At 43.1% G+C, this 11,802-nt stretch overlaps 1 protein-coding gene across 5 annotated transcripts in view; it reads left to right on the top strand.

Annotated features, from left to right (window-relative positions):
* ZBTB2 (zinc finger and BTB domain containing 2) overlaps nucleotides 1-7,937 on the top strand; it is a 23,127-nt gene extending 15,190 nt beyond the window's left edge. For 4 of the 5 annotated variants that reach the window (XM_039851292.1, XM_039851293.1, XM_039851295.1 and 1 more), the window contains one exon: nucleotides 5,176-7,937. In XM_039851292.1, the coding sequence (XP_039707226.1) occupies nucleotides 5,176-6,547 (1,372 nt within the window). In that variant the 3' untranslated portion in view covers nucleotides 6,548-7,937. Of the gene's footprint in view, nucleotides 1-3,361; nucleotides 4,273-5,175 lie in introns of those variants that run through there. The other variant, XM_039851297.1, reaches the window with a different exon arrangement.
* Nucleotides 7,938-11,802: the final 3,865 nt, after the last annotated feature.

An 11,802-nucleotide genomic window follows, 5' to 3' on the forward strand; every position in this document is an offset into this window, starting at 1 on the left:
CTAATCCCTTCCTGTCACTAACCCAGCCCCAGTCCCTCGAGTATTTATCCTTGTCTTCTCCAATGAAAAGCTTGACGGCGTTAAGTCCCCCAATTTTCTTCTTTTCGCTCTTAAAACATCTCAATTTCAGTATCTTTACTCAGTTTTTTCTTCCCATCACTCCTATCTTGAAGAAAAGAGCCCCTCGGTGACTAAGAAAAGGAGCTTTCTCCCATCCCTATGCCCCCCAGATCCCGACCCTTAGTTTTTATTCTGTACTTTCTATGTTACACTTTCAAGCCCCTGCCCCCCAAATCTCTGAAGGGCCAGCGCTGCCTTACACTGCTGTCTACCTGAGTTACAGCGTCACTTCCCCGTTATTTGACTACGAAAGTGCTACGGCCATGCTTGCCCTTGCCTCATCCCACATTCTTCCTATCTGTGGGCGCCGTGGTTTCTGCCCCATCACTCTACTGAAATCATTTCTCAAAGGTCACCTCTTCATCAGAAGCACTGCTCGTCTCTCTGTCTTGTCCTTATCCTCTGCAGCATTTTCTACTGTTTACTTCCTTCTTAAGGGTCATCATCTTCGCTCTGAACATCCCTTGTTTTTCTGCCCTCTGGGTTTGGGGAGCTCTGTCTGTGTGCGCTCCCTGATGAGTGCTCATCTTTCCCTGAATCTTGCCTCTGCTGGAAACAGACAGGTTTACAGCTTTGACCTTGATCTTTCTCTATTTCTCAGGGCCCCAGGCTGCCTGCCAGCCGTTTAGAATTGTATTTCCTCTTTTTACCTCATTTAGCATCTCTAAAACCTGAATTCTTACCGGAAGTCCCTCCTGACTTCCCCATTTTGTTTATCTTCAAAACCCCATACTTAAAATCTCTTACAAGCCTTGTCTTATCAGTCCCAAAATGCCTTTCATGTTAGCCCTTTCCTTCTCCTTCGCACTTCTATTTCTCGATTATTTCCCCGTTACTGTCAGAATAATATTCCTAAGCATCGCTTTTACTGGAGTGTGCCTTTGATCAGAAACCCACTAGATTGTGTTATCCCTCTGATTAGAGACCTAGAGGGTACCCACAGAGTATCAGTAGAGTGTACAGATTCCTTACTCTGCCCTTGAGGGCCCCACAGGCTTGGAGCCTAGCCTTCCAGCTTCACCTCCCACTGTGTGGGGACACCACACCCCACACTAGAACCGCTTCGCTGGGATTCTCCCCACTTCCCAAGTCTCAGTTCATGCATCACTTCTTCCATGACCCTTCTGCTAATCAAGTGAACCAAAATGATCAAAAGCAATCTCTTCCTCTGTCGCGTTTCATAGCACTTGATTTATGCCATTTTGTAAGATCTACACATTTCCCCTTTGTCGTTGTTCTTTGGGTACTTACCTGCCCTCCTCGTTGGTAAGATTCTTGAGGGCAGAGCCTGGGTTTTACAAATCTTTTTGAACTCTGCAGTGTTGGTTCAGGTATTTGTATATGATAGCCACGTGATAAGTGTCTGGAGGAGCAGAGTGGGTGAATAACAGGATTAATGGCAAGCAGGGCTTGCTTTATCTTGTGACACTAAGGATGCTCCCTTTACTTCATTGTCAGAGACTATTTCATTTAATTCATTGTCTGAGACTACAGAGCAAATGCTACTTAAAAGTTTTAACAAAATGAATTAAACTCTCTTGAAATAGGGAGGATTTTAATTTTGAGGAGTAAAAGAATATAATGTAATGAATTTTAAATAGATGCAAGAAATTTATCTTAAGCGTCAGCAGTAGTAAGTAAATGACTTTCCAACACGGGGATGTGATACTCGTCTAGGTAGGAGTTCCAATTTTAAGGCATAGAGTGTTATTGTCCCAGAGATGGCACATGTCATTTGGGCTGCCGCTAGGTGGCCTCGCCCACCTCACTGGGACAAGGCAAATCCTGGGAGAAGACCAGAGATGTACTTTTAAACCAAAAAGGCACTCTGAACTGCTGCCTGGCTGCGTAAGAGGTAGGCTGAGAACAGGTTTTCACCCTTTGCTTAGAGAACGTCTTATGTTTGGAGCTACCACTAGATGGCTCTGTCCTATAGACACTGCTCTAAGTGGTACGTCTAAATCAAGTAGGACTGCAGACTTGCAGCTCTCAACGATGAAACTACTGAAACAGGCCTTGCAAGTAATATCTGACATTGTTTGAAAATCCTTATTTTCAAAATTTTTTAAGCCTATTGTCTACTTTAATATTCTAGTGAAGAAAAAATTGAAATTGTAAGTTACCGTGAATGTTTTTACAAAGGACTTGTAGCTGTGCTAAAACTGTGTTTTTTCCCTACATAAAAGTGTTATGTCAAACAGACATCTGCAAATCAAACCACTCAGGTATAATTATATTGCAGAGAGAGCTACTTTTTTCCCCAGAGGACTTGGAAATGACCAAAGTGACCCATAGTAGCGAGCTGAGTGATTAAGAAGGGAGGTCTAGCTGCCTGGGAATGAAAGCAGTCAAGGATGGAGTTGGCTGGAAAGTGACATAGGAACTCCTTAAAACAATTTAAGTGTCTGTGTGTATATATGTGCTTCTGCTTTGAGAAAAAAAAAAAAGAACAAATCAAGATCAATTTGTGTCAGGAAACCTCCCCGAACAAATCAAGATAAATTTGTGTCAGGAAACCTCCCCGGGCCCTGAGCACTGCTAGTAAACCCCAGGGGCCACCTTCCCCTCCCTGGAGTTCTCACACCAGCTCTGGGGGGAGGGGGGGCTAGACACCTGCCTCCAGGCCTGGCGGGAGTGTGGATGTGGCCTCCCCAGCCCCATCTCCTCTTGGTCTTCAGACACTGCACATAGTTCTTTAAAATGTGAGAGGTGTCCTGTCCAGTCACCCCTTCACAGGCGGTAGACAGAGGACAACCTGTACAATAACAAGTGAGGGCAAATTATAAAACCGAGAACAAAGTTTTTATGGAAAGGGGCTCTGCTTGGTAGTTTACCTCCCATGGATGCTGAAAAACAGTCTCAATTGGGGATTTCTGCCTTTCCCTTTTCTTTTCTGGGGGCAGAAGGGATCACTAACTCTGTCCTCTCCTGCCTGGAGGGACATTCCATCCCAGCAGAACAAAAGACGCCTTATCTTCTGGGGTGATTTGCATCTCTAAAGGGCTCTTGCTTTCCTCCCTCTCTAGGCCTCTGCCTGGCCCTGGAAGGATCCCCTCTGGTTCTGTCTTTACTTTGTGGTTGATTGTTTACTTCATTAAAGTATTCTTCACCACAGGTAAACCCTGAAGCTTTATTCTGAATATTGAACTTCCCTAGAGCATCCGAATATATTCTAGTATAGTTGAGTGCCAACAACAGGTAATGTTGTTGGCACTCCACTGGTGAAGACCACCTGTATCTGCATTCCTATTTAAAGGAATATAAATAATTTAAAAGGCTACAAAAAGAGGCCAAATAAAGATATGAATGAGCCATATGCTGTCTTTAAAAAATTGAGTTACATAACTCTTCCCTTATATACTATCAAAGGATGCTAGTTTTTATGCTTTATTCTTTGGCTTCCATACTTGGTAGTCAAACATTTTTCACATAATTATTTATTTCCGGTCATCTTGAAATATACATTGATAGCAATACGGTAATTATTCAAATCTGTTCTGTCACGAATTGCTATTAAAGTCACTTTTCCTCTTTTTTTAAATAGAATAAAACAGTACATTTAGAAGAACTGAGTATATTGTTACTATTTTAGCATTTGGAAAATACCCGTTAATAAGATAAAACAGCAAAAGAAGCCAGAGAGTTACAATAGTAAGAAGTGATATAATCCAAAACGATTGTAAATTCTAAAAGCATTCAAATAAGATGTCTTTGAAGTCTAAATGCATTGTCTATAGAATATATTCACTCAGCAATGATGGCACACATGCCTCATAATATGTAGAGATCTATCTCATTGATTTCTAACGATACACTAGAACTTCTGTCTTTATCAATGGTCTAGGAAGAGCTAGCTCTTGGGGACTTCTTGACTATTGCTGCTTGAATCAGGATGCCTTTTCTGGGACAATGAAAACATTAATTTCTAAAAATAGTTAGAAATGAACAATACCACAATTGCTCTTGGTGCATCTGATAAATCACTTAACGTTTTTAGGACCTCAGTTTCCATGTCTGTCAAATGGAAATAATCAGATCTGCCTCATCTACTTCACAGGATTCAATGCTCTGAAGCATCTTGGTGTCGTGGCTTTGGAATTAGACAGATTTAAATCCTTATTCCACCACTTACTAACTCTTATATTGAGCAAGGTATGAATCCCTTTGAGCCTCAATTTCTTATCTGTAAAATGAGAATTAATGGCAATTAAATGAAGTAATGCTTAGAAAGCCCAGCTGCAGTTATGATGATGAAGATGACATTTGACAAGGTACCGAGTTGTCCCGGAACCTCTTTTTAATGCAGTCTAGCAATACTGGGAAGGTGATCTGACCCCACTAGAGCTAGAATGTGGCATGGGGCTTGCCTACCTTGTTCTCATCTCTTGTAGTGCTTCAACCTTCATGCTGGACAGAGACCAGAGAATTTCAGAGAACCCGCAGAATCGGACTTTTTTTCCTCTCACTTTTGTTGTCTTGTCCTTAGGCTCTTGCTCATCCTAGTCAAGCTCCCCAAGTCATTTTACAAATGAATAAACTTTCTAATCTGGTAGATTGTTTGACTTGCCGGAAAAGATCTCCCGCCATGCTCTGGATGGCATTGAATCAATACAGAATCCTAGAATTTTAGCCAAAAGTTCGGTCAGGCCAGTGGTTCTTAACTATTACTGGGTCACAGGCCACTCGGAAAGCAACAGATCCTTTCCACAAAACACAAATTCGATATGTAATTTTACATAAATGACTAAAAAACTGCCATAAGAGTCTATGAGTTAAGAGCACATTCGTTTAACATGAACTTTTCCTTACTCAGTCCTTTAAAATCTATTTATCGTATTCCCCTCTGCTCTTAATGTTAGGTGAAGTTAAATTACATCGGCACCAGTTATCATCTCGAGTATTCCACTCCATTTAACGAAACTCACAGTGAGAAATGGGAAATGTTCTTGTTTCATTTGCCTTTAAAAGTGCCTGTCTTTTTTCTTCAGGCTTGATATTATCATTTGAGACGTGGATTGACATTCACTGATAGACTTTTTTACTTGTTTCTTTCAGTGAATGTGTCCGTTTGAAACCAACTGACATACAGCCCGATATTTTCAGCTATCTCTTACATTTGATGTACACCGGAAAGATGGCGCCTCAGCTGATTGATCCTGTTCGATTAGAACAGGGGATCAAGTTTCTACACGCTTACCCTCTGATCCAGGAAGCTAGCCTGGCCAGCCAAGGAGCCTTTTCTCATCCTGACCAAGTTTTCCCGCTGGCTTCGTCCTTGTATGGCATTCAGATTGCAGATCATCAGTTGAGACAAGCCACCAAGATTGCTTCAGCACCTGAAAAACTTGGACGAGAACCACGGCCCCAGACCTCCAGGATGAGCCAGGAGCAGGTGCCTGAAGCCGCACAGCTCTCTCAGCTGACTTCAAACCTGACCCAAGTCAATCGGACACACATGACTCCCTCGGACCCACTGCAGACCTCCCTGTCACCAGAACTCGTTTCCACGCCTGTTCCTCCCCCTCCTCCAGGGGAGGAGACCAATCTGGAAGCCTCTTCCTCCGATGAGCAGCCCACCTCCCTCGGCATAGCCCACGTCAAGCCCAGCATCATGAAGAGGAACGGCAGCTTCCCAAAGTACTACGCCTGCCACCTGTGCGGCCGGCGCTTCACCCTCCGGAGCAGCCTGCGGGAACACCTGCAGATCCACACCGGCGTCCCCTTCACAGCTAGCCAACCCGGGGAAGGTCGCATTCCCCTGTCCCTTTGCAGCAGTGCAGCCGACCTAGGAAAGGACGCCATGGAAGTGCCTGAGGCTGGGATGATAAGTGACAGTGAGCTGCAGCACATCTCGGACTCTCCGATCATCGATGGACAGCAGCACTCGGAGACGCCTCCACCCTCGGACATCGCGGACATCGACAACTTGGAGCAGGCGGACCAAGAAAGGGAGGTAAAGAGGCGGAAGTACGAGTGCACGATATGTGGCCGCAAATTTATCCAGAAGAGCCACTGGCGGGAGCACATGTACATCCACACCGGGAAGCCTTTCAAATGTAGCACTTGTGACAAGAGCTTCTGCAGGGCCAACCAGGCCGCCCGGCACGTGTGCCTCAACCAGAGCATCGACACGTACACCATGGTGGACAAACAGACCCTGGAACTCTGCACATTCGAGGAAGGTAGTCAGATGGACAACATGTTGGTACAGACCAACAAACCCTACAAATGCAACTTGTGTGATAAAACGTTCTCGACTCCCAGTGAGGTTGTTAAACACTCATGCCAAAACCAGAACTCAGACGTCTTTGCCCTAGACGAAGGGCGGTCCATTCTCCTGGGCAGTGGGGACTCTGAAGTAACAGAACCTGACCACCCCGTGTTAGCGTCCATCAAAAAGGAACAGGAAACAGTGTTGTTAGACTGAATGTTACTTATCTTTTTAAAACTGTCATTTTTACAGACTATCTTCCTTCCCTTCCCCCAATTCAGAACTGTAGTTCTCCGAGGCATGACACAAACACATCCCCGGTCCCTTTCTCCTCTCTCCCTTCCAGCTGTCCGCAGCCCCTCCTCCGTCAAGGCTTTGTGCATTATAAACCTGGAACATATTTACTTAAAATTCAGGGGATATTGGAAAGATAACGGTCAGTAGTACTTATAAACTCAAATGGATTTTTGAGTTTTAGGTTATTTAAAAGCAGACTTGGAACTAATGAAGGGTATATAACAAAACAACTAGAACGCAATTTGGTAAGCTAAAATTATGACTTTCCCTGGTAATGTCTTCCTTCTCAGAAAAACAATGTCAGAAAATAACAGCATGCTTCTTAGAGACACAGCTGGGCTCTGTACTATGCAAAATCTAAATGTGGGGGACCTTTGAACCCAGGAGAACATTCTCGGTATTTATCCTCCAGGTGTCTGATTTCAGAATGCATCCTTTGAGATTATGTCCAGTCAAGAAAAATCATTAGTTAAGAAATCTACTTGAACCAAACACAAAAGAGAAAAAATAATAATGTGATGGCAATCTTAATTTTTGGATGAAACATGACAAGCTGTGAGTTTGTGTGTTTGTAAGAGAAAATGTATGGCTCCTTGCTACAAACAGGTGAATTAATGCACATGCCTTATCTAATTGCTAGCTTCTTTCCAAGTTGAACGACAAAATACTGTATTTTTGTTCTTGACGAATTTGTCGGTTTTAAAAATCAGATTTGAAAGTACTATTGTATAGATGGTCTTTCCGAATAGAGTCGACATGCCATTCCACAGTTGCCAATGGTAAATTTGTTTTAGCACCAACCTGCTGCTTTTAAATTAGTGTGTTTACTGCAGGACAAAGGAAACAGGAATATGCATCTTATAGGGGAAGTTGCGAGCAGAACACGTAACTTTAATGACTTTAAAAATGAATGCTGATAGTTTACTGGCAACCTTCATGGAAGCATCAGAAATGGCAAAGAGAAATCAGGACAAAAAACCCAATTGCTGTTTGGGGAAAAAACTTGACTTTGATATTCAGTCTCCAGTTTGTTTGTTTTTTTTCTTAACACCTGAAATTACCTCTACTGGCCTGAAAGCAGTAAAATGTATCCATTAGTCTTCCCGTAGGCCAGTAACAGAATGGTCTCACAGGACAAAGCAAGCCAGAAATAAGGACCGAAGGGGAGAGGGAAGAACAGTTAATAGCTGTGCTGTACGTATATGTTCAAACTGACTATCTCGCCGTCCTATTTCATGTATAGTTGAGTTCTCAGATTTGTAAGTTTTTATACATACTTTCATTGAATAAATGTTTAATTAAATGGGTATATGATTTTATCTGTGTATCTGTCTGCCCAAAAAGATGTGGGGGGGGGGACTGGAATTGAGAGCATTGCACGAGGAGTCATAGTCTTGCTGTATCTCCTCCTTCTGTCTGCAGGGCTTTGGGTCATTCCCCTGACTTGATAGCATTTTCCACATTTGTAAAATGAAGACACGGATAACTGCACTGGGTCATAAGATTGTGAGATTCAAATGAGTAAACTATATGTGAAGAGGCTATGAACAGTCAAAATTTGACCAAGAATGGGTCTGAGATCATCTTACCCAACTTCCTTTTAAAATAAAGAAAAAGAAGCCGAGGAGTGTTTACCTAAAGATGATATGAATTTCATGCTGATTTCTCTTTTATAAAGCTATATTCACATCTCCCAGTTTAGATGAGAGTCATGCCAAATTAACTTCCCTGAGTATCCACGAAAGGAAGAAATCAGGGCATGCCCCCACGGCCCTCCACACCACCCCCAGGCAGTCTCCAAAGGGACGTGGGATGCAACCAAAAAGGCAGGGTCTCGAAGACCAGAAAGTCGTGGTGATCAAAAGGGATCTGGTGGGTGAGGAGAAGGGGGGTGAGGGCAAGATGCCAGCCAGCCCCAGTGCGTTTCCAGCGACTTGATGGAGAGGAAGGGCAGGCATTGCATTCAGCTACGCATCATGTGTGGGATGCAGGGACTCTCAGCACCAACGAGTGGCCGCCTCCATCACTGTGACAGACCTGCACAAAACAGCTGGATACAGATAAGGAAGCCCACCCAACCTACCCTGGAATGCTCCACGCATGTTTAACCCCAAGAGGTTATACATTCAACTATTCTGACTTTCTAATGGTACCAATTTAAATAAGCTTCGGGAATTTCAGTTGGGTACGAGTAACCTGAACACCTAAGCTTCAGGATTCATTGGAGCAGGCATTCTTAGACTAGTTCTTATTAATGCCACTGGTTCTATTATTTTTCCTTTCATAGAGGAAATTAAAAAGTGACTCATTCAACAAATGTTGCTAAAAAATAGGTTTTGTATAGTACTGGAGGATTGTCTTTTACCATAAGAAATATGACTTTAATGAGAAGAAAGCATTGCCATTTAAAGATACTTGTCAATTATTTTTCAATAATGTAAATAAATAAGGCAACTTTGGATAATGCTAAAAGTATGGAGAGTAGAGTGGACCCCAGACCTTCTCCTGGCTAGTCATAGGAACTGTCCACTATTGTTTTTTGAAACTTCACCTTGTAAGTAAGGAAAAGAGCCAAAGCATCCGAAATGAACCCTTTCATTCAAAATATCAGGCCTCAGTCAGGTGAAACACGGAATTGCTACGTGTGGAAAGATATGGCACTTAGAAGGATGGATGAGGAGGTTGGTGTGGTACCTCTGGCAATTTGGCTGGGAATTTGGTGGGGGAGGGGCAGCACTCTCTTCACGAATTCACTTGGAATAAATTCTAAGACAATTTTTCGTATGGGGAGGGTAGCTGATTGTAATAAATTGTAACTTGTTCTTCAGGTTCACTTAGCATTTTCAAGATAATTTTCAGAACCCTCAAAATACTTAAATTGCATTTTTCCCCTCTGTTTCAGTCCTCTATTTTTGTCTAGAACAAATTACCACTATACGTTACTTGCAAGCAAGAAAGATTTAGGCTTAGCAGCCTTTAAGAAAGTAAAAAGTTAATTCTGTTAAGACAGATCGATGAATCCGTCTTTTGTAGAACGAACTCCTTAAACTCAACTGGAAGAATATCAACTAAACTGTTAATAGCTCTCTAAATAAAAATTAGACTGAGAATCTTTAGTGTGAAAAAAATGAACCCGGATGAAATGGTATTCTGTGGTTTCATTCTCTCAAGCAAATCAAAATGTTTTTGAACATCAAGAGTTATTAAATTCTTGAATGAAGTTTGTGCTTTTCTCTGGGAAATATACAACACCTGCCCTGGCCCAAGTCCCCGGCGGTTGTGAAGATCGCGTCTTGCACAGAATGCGTTGTCAACTGGGGGCTGAACGGTGGGGAAAGCGAGGTCCTGCACTGGGCGTCTGTGTGCTCCGTGCTAACGTTTACTCCTCCCAACCCCCGCGTCGGACGTGTGTCCCATGTTCACAGCGAAGGAAACTGAGGGAGGCCCACAGAGGTGACATTTCTGAGGTTAAAGAGAGCCGAGATTCAAATCCCCACGTGACTCAAATGGTATTTTCCCAAATGCGCGAGCGGCCTGTGGATGGATGGTGGGGCGGGGGTGGGGGAGGTCAGGGAGGAGAAAGCTTTTTCAACTGTTAACCTATTTGTTCCGCTGTTGAGGGAATTAACTTAAATCTGTTTTTATAGCCTTATATTACTACAGTGGTCCTAAAACTTAAGCGGGTCAGAATCCCCTGGAGAGCTTGATAAAACACGACAGGCCCCGCCCCCAGAGTGTCCGACGCAGTCGGTCCAGGGTGGGCCCAAGAATTTGCATTTTGAACAGGTTCCCCAATGATGATGTTGCCAGTAGCCACATTTTGAGAACCACAGCATTGCTATATAATTACGTTGTAATATTACTGTCCTTTCTTGGTTCTACTTTCCTCTCAGAATTATAATAACCAAGGAAGCTAATAAAGGGCTAGAAAGGAATCTGTGCCATTTCTAGCAGCTTATTTTTCTTTGAAGCAAGGTGCTCCATCATGAGGCACGTGCAACGTAGATTGGTGCACGAACCCTTAGAAGATGATGTTTGAGAGACCCTGGGATTTATTCTAAACCTTCCTGTTCGCATTCTAAATGCCCTTGTTAACCTGTAAGCACAGGAAAGTCCCCAAATACCTACCCTATGTGGTTTCTGGGGCCACTTAGACGGTCTTCCTTACTATAGGAGAGGACGGGTCTGGAGGATCCGTCCCCAAATGGATATGCGATTTTATCTGGATGACCCAAAATGGTGTTGGGTCATGGACCAGGCTCCTACAGCTACTCGGTGGCAATTGCAGAGCCCAGGTTTTCCAGTGCAGAACCCTTCCTGCTACCATCACACTGCCTCGGAAATCCTTCCTAGCTGTTTACATTTATTTTTATAATTTTTTGTTAGCGAAAAAAAGACGGACTAAAGAATTATCTCTTCAGTTAGAAATGCCGGGAAGCAGCCACAGATCAGAAGCAGCCAGCTGGAGAGAATCAGGAGCCTGACTGATCCAAGGTCTGGGGGCCTTGGGAGTGACAGAAGAGACCAGAGGTGGGCCCCGCCCAACCAGAATCCTCCACCCCTTGGATGTCCCTGGGGAACAGGGCACAAATGCCGGAAGGGTAACAGGGAGAGGAGGAGAGAAAAAAAATGCAAACGACATGAAGTGCACGTTTCCTCTCTAAAAAAAAAGGAGTACTTCTGAATAAGGTGTGTATTTATGAAATTTTAGGAAGCTAAATGTCATTCCGAATCCATCAAAATATTCAAGGACATAACAGTCATCAGCAGCCACAACATTGCTTCTGGTGGACAATTTTATTAAAATTTCTCCTTCTCTTCTAATTACTAATATTAATGCATTACGGTGCATTTTGCATTCTAGTTTATAAAACACTTTCACAACAGAAAAAATCTGGTGAAGTATTTAGTCATAATTCTGAAATGAGGAAGCTGCTGTGACAGGGTAAGTAAACCTAAAGCCTCATCTTTCCTAATCACCAAAGTCTGTGCATGAGATTTTAAGAAATATTGCAAAGATCCTGTACAGGTTATTTTCCTTTCTGTGTCTCTAAGGACGTTAGGAACACAGAAGAGCCGCTGATGTCTCTCTGTCCTGAAAGTTTTGCTGTTTGTAAAACCCATATATCCAGCTCCCCATTCTGCATTGACCCTAGGAGAGGTCATAAGCCTCT

Source organism: Pteropus medius, unplaced genomic scaffold (assembly GCF_902729225.1).
Source record: "Pteropus medius unplaced genomic scaffold, Ma_sr-lr_union100, whole genome shotgun sequence".
In the NCBI taxonomy this organism is placed as follows: domain Eukaryota; kingdom Metazoa; phylum Chordata; class Mammalia; order Chiroptera; family Pteropodidae; genus Pteropus; species Pteropus medius.